This window comes from Panthera uncia, chromosome B4 (genome assembly GCF_023721935.1).
Source record: "Panthera uncia isolate 11264 chromosome B4, Puncia_PCG_1.0, whole genome shotgun sequence".
Taxonomy (NCBI): Eukaryota; Metazoa; Chordata; class Mammalia; order Carnivora; family Felidae; genus Panthera; species Panthera uncia.
Window position 1 is genome coordinate 12,501,299 of NC_064809.1, and position 12,001 is coordinate 12,513,299.

The window sequence follows — 12,001 nt, forward strand, 5'->3', positions numbered from 1 at the left end:
AAGCAAGGGAAGAGGGAAGGGTACTCTTTCCACCTTCCAACAAAACACTGCAATTGGAGGACAAGCTACTGACGTGGAGGCCGGTACGTCGCAGACTTGGAAAGACAAGGTCCCATAGACACGACCGACGGGCCAGAGCGGGACAGACCATCCCCCTCGTCTGTCTGAGGCCAACCCCTCTGATAGACGGTCAGGAGGAGACGGACACCGGGAGCCCGGAATGCACGGGCCCCACGGTTAGGCCCTGCACTGCAGGTCCCCAGCTGGCGAGCAGGGCGGAAAGCTGGCTTCGGTTACCTTCGGCGCAGGGGAGGCGTCCGGCGTCCCGGAGGGCAGCAGGCCTTTCTGCGTTCCCCTCCCACCGATGCCTCGAGAGCGGTAAGCGGACTGTCTGCAGGCTGGTGCTTTCTGCCAGACCCAGGGTCCCGGACGCCCCGCGCACACACGGAGACTTGATCCTACCCGCCCTGGGCTGTGAGATTACTGCCATTCCTGTTAGTATTTGCAGAGGGGGCGGGAAGGGTCCAGAGCCTACTCCCGACAGAGGAAAGGAGCTGGGGGTCCCGGGCTGAGCCAGCTGCCAAGACACCGCGATGACAAAGAGCCACAGTCACACTTCTTACCAGTGACCCCTGGTTGGAGGGAGAGACGGACATTGGCTTTTGCTCATTCTTCCAGACCCAGCTCTGCGGACGCTCATGCTTTCCCTTTCCCCTCGCCCGCCCCGTCCGGCCACTGCCCCAGGCCTGAGGCACCGTGTCCCCGCCCGCGCCCCCCTCTGCCCCCCCCCCCCCCCCCCCCCCCCCCGTCGCCCTGCCCGGTCTGCTCCCCGGGGCTCACGGAGGACAGGAGGCTGGCTCGGAGCCTGACTGAGTGGGTTTGTGTTTTATGCCGGCTTCACCACAGGCGAGCCGGGGGCGACCCGCTGTGTGTCACTGAACCAGCCCGTGTCTCATTCCCTCGACGTGACCGAGACAGTCATGATGCCACCCCCGAGGGGCTGCTGTGAGGAATAACTAAGTTAATGCAGGTCATTCCTAATGCTTGGGGCGTAGGAGACTCTCCATCAGTATAGCCTTTAGAAGTTTCCAGTAGGGAAATGCGAGGCCTCTCTGAGCAGGACACAGTGAACCTCCCCACCCAACTCCAGGATGGCCCAGGTAGGGCTGAGGCTTTCTGTCCACTCACATAAGAAGTTTGATACTCGGCAGGGTGGGTTAGGATACTGGCGTGGACAGCTGTCCCCTGCGCTGAGCAGAGCTCTGTGGCGGCCCTGGCTATATGTGGAGGGGGCACTTCATCCAGACAGGGGCCCTGGATGGCCAGTCCTTCTCCCCAGCAGAAGCGTCTCCCACAGCCATCCTGCGCTAGCTGGCAATCGCCAACGGGAGAGCTGACATGAGGAACTCTGGAGTTGGCCTAAAAAAGGACGTTCGGGAAAGTCAGCCCACGACACGTGCTTCAATACTGGCTGGACAACACACACCGCCAGGCCGCAGTCTGCAGCGTTCACGGAGGAGACGAAGGTTCTTGCATCTGTTTCTCTGGGCAGGTGCGGGGTGTTACTCTTATGCACCATTCCCAGCACAGGTGTCCATGCAGACGTCCTCTCTATGCGGCCGAGCAAGGTATTAACCCCGAAGAAACAAAAGATGCAAAGAAGCAGTAAGAACCTACCTACCCAGCTAACATCCCACCGTAAGTTAAGGACAGACGCCAAGAAAATCACAGGTGTTCTGTGTCATGTTGCATTTGGCTCTTGTATCTTAGTGGTGGAGTCTTGGGGTAGAATGGAGATGCTTCTCCCAAAGCAAGAGTCAAATAACTATACTTCTTTCACTTTGATGACTGTACTTAGAATCTTTACAGTAGAAAAGGAGGGTCGAGGAGTCAGACAGGGACCCCGGACACGAGGAAAACAGTTTTTGAAAGTTCAGAAAAACAACAACGAAAAGGTTGACTCTGTGGAGCTAAAAGGATGTAGAATGGAGACTTAACAAGTAACAATTTCATGACATAAAAATGAAATTGGAGGAAAGCGTGAAGATGGAGACATCCAAAGAACACAACGTATCCACAAAGAGAACTCCCGAGATTTGGGTACAACATATACAATGTGTCAAGGGGGCGCAGGGCGACTTTATATCCTGTACAAACAGGAGGAATATTTTCAGTGTGTCACAAACGGACAGAGGCGGGGAACCCAAGTTGACATGCGAAAGAAGGAAAGCCTAAGAACAATCAAAGAGCCTTCAAAGATACGTTGAAAGCAAGACGAGGGGGGAAAGTAGTGTTTTCATGGTCTGCAGCCAATGGATTTTTGTGCCAAGACGAGCCGCTCAACGACTTACTACCCAGTTCTGGGTTCGTTTCAACCTTCTCAAGCAAGGAGGGAAATGGTGGGGCTAGCTAATACAACATAAACTAACTGCACCTCTGGCCCTGAAATAAATTCTACGTGGTTCATAAAGGTAATGTTAAAAATAGGTGATTTATTTACGAGGGCTTTCTGAGCATGAAAGCAATGCGTGAGCTCCGAGGGAAAAATGTATATATTAGACTAAAACACGTCATTTAAAAAAAGAGAAGTAATTTTACTTCGCAAACACCCTGAGCAAAAGAAAAAGCAACCGCAATGGGGCACTTGGGTGACTCGGTCGGTTAAGCGTCCGACTTCGGCTCAGGTCATGATCTCACGGTTCGTGGGTTCGAGCCCCGCGTCGGGCTCTGTGCTGAAAGCTCGGAGCCTGGAGCCTGCTTCTGATTCTATGTCTCCCTCTCTCTCTGCCCCAACCCTGCTCACACTGTCTCTCTCTGTCTCTCAAAAATAAATAAATGTAGGGGCGCCTGGGTGGCTCAGTCGGTTGAGCGTCCGACTTCAGCTCGGGTCACAATCTCGCAGTCCGTGGGTTCGAGCCCCGCGTCGGGCTCTGGGCTGATGGCTCAGAGCCTGGAGCCTGCTTCCGATTCTGTGTCTCCCTCTCTCTCTGACCCTCCCCCGTTCATGCTCTGTCTCTCTCTGTCTCAAAAATAAATAAACGTTAAAAAAAAAAATTTTTTTAAAATAAATAAATGTAAAAGAAAGCAAGAAAGAAAGAGAGAGAGAAAGAAAAAGCAACTGCAAACTTTGGGGAGAGGGTGACGGCAACTATAATGAGGGGTTAATATATTAAAGATAAAATTATTTCATTAGTAGATAATTACAACGTAACGGGAAGGTTACTAGTACCCTATGGGAAAGAAAATTAAGCTGCCCACGGCTAAAGAGTTCATATGCTATGGCTGGGTAATTTCTCTTCTAGAGAAGGGATGTGTTTCCTTCTCCAGGAAGCTGGAGAGTAATCTAGTGACCCATGCTCATGAGATAAGAGAGGCAGGGTTAAAGGGTGATGTGGGATAATGTCTACCACAGCTTGTGTTCATTCAGCCAGTGTTTATGGTACAGAATTATGTGCAGGGCATCTTATTAGATATATGATGATGCACACGATTTTGTTCCTATGTTTATTGAGCTTCTCTGTCCCACGAGGAAATACCGCAGTTCACCGGTGAGTACAGTGTAATCTGTGTGACAACAGGGTGGGCGTCAGATGTTCTGGGCACAGGTTGGGAGGGACCGTCACTCCCATCTGGGGGGGACTGGGCAATACTCAGGTGAGCAAGTAACATGTGAGCAACGGGACGTCTGGCAGAGGCAGCCTGATGTCAGGAGGCCCGGAATGGGAGAGAAGGGGGTGCATTCTGGAAACGTGGACCGTGCAGAAGAGGTGAAAGCAGAGAGTGGTGGGTGCACAGGGAGAGAGGAGAAAGCCATTTATTTATGCTGACAAAAGGGAGGAGCAACCATATCCTCAATGGCCTGAGGGTGGCTCCATCACTGATGAAATAGTAAGGAGCCACTGAACATCGTGTTCAAATCGATTTAACCCTGACGCAGAAATGAGGGAATCTGCAGTGTTGAGACTCAGTGCCGCAGAAGATACACATGCGCTTGGAAAACGGTAAGGAAATCCTAGGTATCGGCTGTCTTTCTCAATATCTGCATCACCCCCCCATGACTTACAACCGGACGAAGAAAGTGTGCTGACCAAATTTACAGCTGACGGGGAGGTGTAGATGGTACCTTCAAAATCTAAAACAGCTGGGATCGCATCATTCACAGCTTGGGGGTCTGATTCTCAGTTCACATGCTAGAAGCACAGCATCCCGAGTAATGGAATTAGACCCTCCCACACGCCACCACGGTTAAGCCATTTCTGGGAACCTACGTTCATTGTGGGCGCCATATTTTACATGGGAAACGAAGGAAAGCAGAGCAAGGCAAAGAATAGTAACCAGATTGGGTAAAGATCTGGAAATGAGGTCTTCTCAGGAAAACTAAATGCCAGCCTATACGACAAAGATTCTAGTGGAAAGGCTGCACTATAATCTATGGTCCAGGCCAAGACATGGTAGTGAGGGAAGAGGGAGGGTGTCGATTCCATGGAGACAACAGGTATAAATTCGGGGCGCCTGGGGGGCTCCGTCGGTTAAGTGTCCGACTTTGGCTCAGGTCATGATCTCGTGGTTCATTAGTTTGAGCCCCACACTGGGCCCTGTGCAGACAGCTCAGAGCCTGGAGCCTGCTTCAGATTCTGTCTCCCGCTCTCTCTGCCCCTCCCCCATTCACGCTTTGTCTCTCTCTCTCTCTCTCTCTCTGAAAAATGAAGAAACCCTAAAAGAAAAACACACACAAAACCAGGTATATATTCAACGGGGCATGCCTGGATGTAGGGACTTGCTAATTTAATGATTTCATGCTAATATGATGATTCAATTTAATGATTTAGTGAGGAGGCTGAAGAACTTTGCTTGGGTGGGCAGAAATGGAATCAATGAGCAGAAAAGTTCCAGAAGACACATTTGAATTCAACAGAAGGGAGAACTTTCAAACAGACCGTCATTGCTCAAAATGGAATGGGTGGCCCCGTCATCACCGCATGTGATCAGGAAGGGGCCAGAAGACCTTTAGCCAGGGACATTGTAGAAAGGATTACTGACCTCCGGGGGGGGGGGGGGGGGGGGGGGACAGAAACACCCTAGGGTATGTCATGGGTATCTGTGCACACCTACAGACAAGAATTTAAAAAGAAAATTTGTTCCGATAACTCATGTATTATAACACTTCCTGCCACAATATTACATTCGATGAACCAAATATTGGCAACATCCACTCCCTGCTTCACGAGTTTTTTGAAAAACCACGCTACCGACTGGCAGGCACAAACACACTCTGCTTTTTTTCCTACCCATTTCCTTCGTGCAAACGTGCAGGCCAATGTCCTGTGTTTAAAATACAAGGCTGTGTGCAGGGGCTACATGCCTGGTTTTGTATCCATGCACTTGGTGACCAAGAACTTCAACGACGTTTTCTTGGTAACATGATGAATTTGCCTACATGCTCTAATGTCTGATTCAATCTGTCATTTTAAATTACAGATTTTTTTCCCCCAATTTTTCCTTATTGTGATTATACTGTGATTAGCGGGATGAGACAACACGATTTACGACTATGGGTCTTACGAATCACATTTTTACCGTACACATTCTGTTGACATTAAAATGATATTACCCGTGTGACTGACACAGAATGACAAGACTGTCCGAACAGGCGCTCAGCACCTATTTTTACACGAATTCCTAAACATATATTCACACAACATATATCCTTACGTATTTCAAGGGCAACCCCCAAATACAGGTACTATCTGCCTTCAGTGAGACCAGTTGTGATTTGCCTGTTCTGTAGACACATAGCCCAGAACCCAGGCTGCGGAATACACGCACCCTTTGTAGCACGTATGAGCTATAGGGCCACGTGTCAAATGACCGTGGCCATCACCGGTAGCTGGGGCGTCTTGCCACACAATTTGGAGGCGGGTTTTCCTTCGCTTAAACAATGCCCTTTGTTAATGACATGCAAGCTCTCCGTTATCCCCGGGGATGTAGGGGACGGAAGCACGATTTGGAGACCACCTGTAAGACACTGCAATTCTATTCTTAGGTCTTTGGAATTCCCCTCTTAGGGGACTCTTGCAGCACAGGGGGAGAAGGCCACCTAAGAAAGGGACATGGCCACCTGCTTTCACAGAACCTGCAGGGGACACGAAGCAGCCACTTGAGCGCCTGTCGTGCTTGAGTCCAGGGGCCCAGGGCTCAGACATCAAGTCCTCCGGGCTTGGAAGGAAGCATTCCAGCCCAACAGCCGGCCCTTTTGAGATTCATGCTTAGATCAGACCAAAATTGCAGGAGCATCGCAGCAGAGCACATTGAAAGGCCGTGGATGACCCCGTCTGGAAAGCCACAGTCCCGCGGGGGGGGGGGGAGGGTCCCAGCTCCCGGAGATAACAGCAAGCCTTCACCACCACCCCCCCCCACACCCCCCTGCCTGCCCAGATGCCCCAATAAAGAGCTGAGTGAGGGGAGAGCTGAGGAGCTCTGCTTGCATTCAGGGAAGTTTTTGCAGCTACCTTTGACATCTCGACCGGGCAGGCGATCCGGGCTGGAGGCTGCGGCCTGGATATTTACATAACGGACTTGTCTGGAAAGGACTGTGCTGGAGACGCCTGGCAGAGACTCCTCGCACTCGCTCCAGCTGCACTGGCGGCTCCCTTCCTCCGTTCATCTTGTCAGAGGTTTCAACACTGCCTGGCTGCCCCACGAACCACCCCAGACCCCGCTGGAGACCTGCTCGTGGGGCTCCTCATTCTGCTGCCCCAGCACCGTGCACAGGACAAGTTTCCAGAACCACTGCACTTCTTCCCCATTTAAAACTGGGGGTGGGCGTAAGGCCGGGAAAGGAAGGGAAGGGGGGGCGGGGGAGGGAGGGAGAGGATTCCAAAACCAAAGAGGAATTCCGCACCCCCCCCCTTCCTTTTCACCCACGGTCCCACAAGTCTCTCAGTGGAAAAGCTGTCACAGGAAATGCAATGCCTTAAAATGCAATGGCCGTTTGGCAAATGGTAGATCTAAAAATATCCAGGGTGCATATCATTAGTGAGTAGTTACAGAAGTAAAGACGTTATGTGTATCTGCTAGTCAAATCAAAAGTTCTAATTGGACACAGAAACAATTTCTCAAGCCTTTCGGCAGGAGGTAATTATTGTGTTGACTACGCACAGAAAATAAGGACGGAGCCGAGCCTGCTGTTTGGGCGGCTTCCACGAAAGAAGGAACGAGGGACATGTTTTTTGCCTGTATCACAACGGATTAAAAGATGCAGGGCTCCTGATCGTTCCTCTTTCCTGATTTAACCAGCAGTCCCGGTAGGTCAAGTGGCCTACATACGTCATTTCAAACCCTCTGGACACCAAACTTGAGTGTACTTTCAGCAAACACTTTAGAAAAGGCCTTGAAATGAGTTTGTGATTGGAGAACTGTGTAGGGAGTCTGGATGCTACAACAGAACAAATACAGGAGGCAGGGGGAGCGATCACATCTTAGATCCTTCACACTTCCTAGCATGGAGCTTTAAACACAAGAGTCTCAGTAAACGTGACTGACTGGAAGCAGTGAATTACAATTCTGGATCATGGTGATGGCTTCATATGACAAAACTTATCAAACAAGGGGGGGTACAGTCGGTTAAGCACCCGACTCTTGATTTCGGTTCAGACCAGGATCTCATGGATCATGGGATCGAGCACCACATTGGGCTCCAAGCTGACAGCACAGAGCCTGCTTGGGATTCTCTCTCTCTCTGCCCCTTCTCCGCTTGTGCATACACACACTCTCTCTCTGTCAAAATAAATTTAAAAAGTTAAAAAAGATGGGGCACCTGCGTGGCTCAGTCGGTTAAGCATCTGACTTCGGCTCAGGTCATGATACCGCGGTTCGTGAGTTCGAGCCCCGCGTCGGGCTCTGTGCTGACCGCTCGGAGCCTGGAGCCTGCTTCGGATTCTGTGTCTCCCTCGCTCTCTGCCTCTCCCTTGCTCATGCTCTGTCTCTGTCTCTCTCTTCCAAAAATAAATAAACATTAAAAAAGTTAAAAAACAGAACAAAAACAAAAAACAAAAACAAAACCTTATCCAATAGGACCCTTTAAATGTGTGTTTATTGCATGCCCGTGGCCCATCAATAAATGTGATTACAGTGTGAGGGTTAGAGATACTCCTCTCACACATCAAAAAAGAGACAGACCCTCAGGAGGATGTGGAGAATTCCAGCTGAAGCAACACACCATAACAGAGTTCTTCACACCTTAAGGAATTACTTCATTTTTTAGAACTTATATTCTTTTCTTTTGAAGTTTGGTGCTTATGGTTTTTCCTCAGATCTCGTCTTATTCAGGACTGAGGCCTGGCATCATCTCACCTCATCTCTAGGTGGCTGAGCCCCACATCACCGGGCTTCCTCCTTCCGCAGGCTTATCTAGGATTCTGTATAAACCTGCCCACTCAACGTCACCGTGTGGCGATCTGGAAGGCACCTCAAACTCCGCGTGTGCCAAACAGGACTGCTGACCTATCCTCCTCCCCAACCCACCACCATCCACGGCTTTCCCCTGTCATGTACCAGCAACTTCAGCACCAAGCTCTGCTCCTTGGGCCCCAGTAGTGGACTTCTGTCTTGCATCCCACATCCTACCCCCAACCCACCAGAAAATGTCGTTGGTTCTCTCTAAAATACCCAGACACTGAACACTTCATCATCATTTATCACCTGCCTGATTCTTGTAACTGCCACTCATCTGGCACCTCCTGTGTCACCTCTGCTTGGCCTCACAGTCTGGTCCCCACACAGCACCATAAAACTATCCCTGTGCAGCCCAGGTGGGGCCATGGTGCTCCCCAGATCTGCACTCTCCAATGCCCCCCGCCCCTGGTTGCAAGCTTTCGAGGCCCCACGTGATTCCGACTCTGTGTCTCCTTCACTCAGTCTGCTCTTCAACAGTCATCTCCTTACTGTTCCCTCCATGTCACTCTTTCCTCTCGGGGCCTTTGACGAGCTCCCACACCTGCCTAGAATGCCTCCCTCAGACACTCCTGTGGCTCCAGAACTATAGGAAATAAATGTCTGTAGTTTATAAGCCACCCAGTCTACGGTATTTTTCTGGCAGCCCAACCAGACTGACACAGTGCGTGAGAGTTAGCGTAAGAACAGAAGTTTAAGAGGGGTGCCTGGGTGGCCCAGTCGGTTGAGCATTCGGCTTCGGCTCAGGTCGTGATCTCACGGTTCGTGAGTTCGAGCCCCGCATCGGGCTCTGTGCTGATGGCTCAGAGCCTGGAGCCTGCTTCCGATTCTGTGTCTCCCTCTCTCTCTGCCCCTTCCCTGCTCATGCTCTGTCTCTCTCTGTCTCAAAAATAAATAAAAACATTAAGAAAAAAAAATTTAAAAAAAATACACATTAAAAAAAAAAAAAGAACAGAAGTTTAAGAAATAAGGAGCTTCCAGGCTGTGGCGGGTCCTTCTGGTCCATGCGAAGCCCTGTGGTTTAAAGGAAATGCAGGCGGGAGGGGGCAACAAGGGTGGGGAGGTGATGTGTGGGTGCTGCAGACACAGGCACACATGCACCAAGCTAGGAAGGTGGGGAAGGGGTATGCTGTGACGATCTTGTGATAACCCAGGAACAAAAGGGGAGACGCTGAACTACAAGTGGGCACCTCACCCCAAAAGAATCTGGGGAGGAAACAGCTGAGCAAGGCGCTGGACAAATTTACTGTAAAGGCTTGAAGAGCTTAATACTAGTAATGCATCAAAGAGGAAGAGTGAGGCAGACTAGTGACTCATCTATCACAGGACAATGGTTGCCGAGCCTCGGAGGAGGAGGCAGAGACTGGTGGTCCAACAACCACCGGTAAGAGGGGAAACTGAGCAAGGCCTTCGCGAACTCTGGAAGCTCCTTTAAGGAGTCAGATTTAGGGGAAATTGATCAACAGCCAAAGGGAGAATCAGCGTCTCAGTGAGGGTCTCAGGACAAGGGCAGGAGCAAGTGCTGTGTGCTGTCTGCCTCCTCGCTTACTCATCAGCAGGGAAACGGCAGGGACATAAGTGTCCTCGCTCGCGTCCACCTGTGCTACATGCAAATAAGCACGTGGGCTCAAACACCGACTTTTCTCTATCTCCGTTCAACAAATGAAAGCAATAGTATAAAACTGACAGTTTAGGGGCGCCTGGGTGGCTCAGTCGGTTAAGCATCCAACTTCGGCTCAGGTCGTGATCTCGCGGTTCATGAGTTCAAGCCCCATGTCAGGCTCTGTGCCGACAGCTCGGAGCCCGGAGCCTGCTTCGGATTCTCTGTCTCCCTCTCTCTCTGGCCCTCCCCTACTTGCTACCTCTCTCTCTCTCCCTCTGAAAATTAAATAAACATTAAAAACAATTTTTTAAAAAAACCTTACAGCTTACGGGATTTTTCAGTCGGGTTTTGTCAGTTCCCTAAGAGTGTGGTCAGTTATGGTGGCAAGAAGAAAAGAAGAGTCTAGCTGTAGAAGAAACAAAACAAAACACTATGGTTTTGGATATTATTCTTTGAGTATTTGCATATCTCTCCCAAGTTTGAAGTTCTAGATCTCTGTGTCTAAAGAGGCACAAAACCTCTATCGACTAAGTTACAACCTTAGGAACAGGATGGCGACACACTAAATTGTGGTGGGTTACAGAATCCCTATTTTCCACCACAAAGAAAGAAGGAACCACAAACAAATGCCAGCCTGTTTTCTGGCTCACTCCACCTTGTCCAGGCAAACTATTCCCATAAGCTGCCCCTGAGGGTTCACCTAAAATATATCCTTGTCCTGGATCTGGCTATAATGTTCTATAAATAATACCTCCCTTGTTTCTATATTTATTTAATGCTCTTATTCTGCTGCCTGTTTAATCTGTCTCCAGAAGATGGACCATCTCTCATTCTGATTTATTTTATGTAACACCAAGAAGGTTATTAAGTGCTTAAATAATTTCTGATGGGTATTATGCAAATTGGTATGTTGATTTCTCAGGCTACGGAGGAACTCCCCGTATTTGCAGAGTCCTGGGGTTGTGGGTGCCGAGAGAAAAACTCCCACCAGCATCTAGTACACCTCAGGTTCTAGGCTTCTTTCTGCCATTAACGCCCTGCATTAATTACCTGAGTGCTACATCAATAAGTAAACAGCAGCTGAAAATCTTCCTAATTAATGGCAATGAATGGGAAGTAATCAAAGAACGTCACACAGTGATCCGGATTTTTGCCTTTGTTGTGTAGAAAAAGACGGCATTACCACCGACTGACATAACCTTTGTAATTCTTGTTTTGATTCTCCTAGTTTTCTTTCTCAAGATAAAAGCCCTTTCCGATCATTTTTGAAAACTGAAGAATTCAAATCCGCTTTCTGCTTTTTGGTGTAAAGGAAGAATCATCCCTCTTCTCTTCCTTCCCCTCCCCCAACCAATCCTCACCATATTAACTGTTCCAGGACCTTCCAGAGATAGAAGCAAGTCAAACTGGGGCGGGGGCGGGGCGAGCAGGGGGAAGGATACAAAGACAAAATCACTTCTCTTAAGAGAGTCATATTTTTGTGCTAGTCGTTCCATAGATACTGTTTCACGGGTTCCTCCGAATGTAACTTTTCTTGTCAGTAAGAAAACTGCAGCTCAGAGAGATTCAGTCATTCACCCAAGGCCTCATGGCTAGCAGGTGGCAGAACCAGAAGTCACAGCCACACTGGATAACGCCACGGTTCCTCTCTCTGGCCACCATGCCTCCGTGCATCGTGCATCGTCTAAATCCTTGTCAGGCGACGGGGCCTCTAGTCTTAGCACTGTAACTGAGGCCTTCGCAGGGTCCCTGAGTATCTGGAAACATCTCCTCATCTGTTCAAGGAATCGATATGCCCCTTCTCATTCCTAGAACTCCATCTCTCTGAAATCTTTGACCTGACTGATAAGCCCCAAATCTCACACGTGCCTGGTTCACAGCCTGCCCTGCACATTCAGGGTGACGTCAGCCCCTGCTGGGTTGCAGGGTTCAAGGCCTCTGCCCTCA

At 49.8% G+C, this 12,001-nt stretch overlaps 1 protein-coding gene across 1 annotated transcript in view; it reads right to left on the bottom strand.

The window, feature by feature from the left end:
• The window catches only part of FRMD4A (FERM domain containing 4A), a 168,522-nt gene extending 156,794 nt beyond the window's left edge, over positions 1-11,728 (bottom strand). Inside the window, exon 1 of the mRNA XM_049624448.1 lies at positions 11,633-11,728. Within this exon, the coding sequence (XP_049480405.1) occupies positions 11,633-11,728 (96 nt within the window). The remainder of the gene's footprint in view (positions 1-11,632) is intronic.
• Between the last annotated feature and the right edge of the window lie 273 nt (positions 11,729-12,001).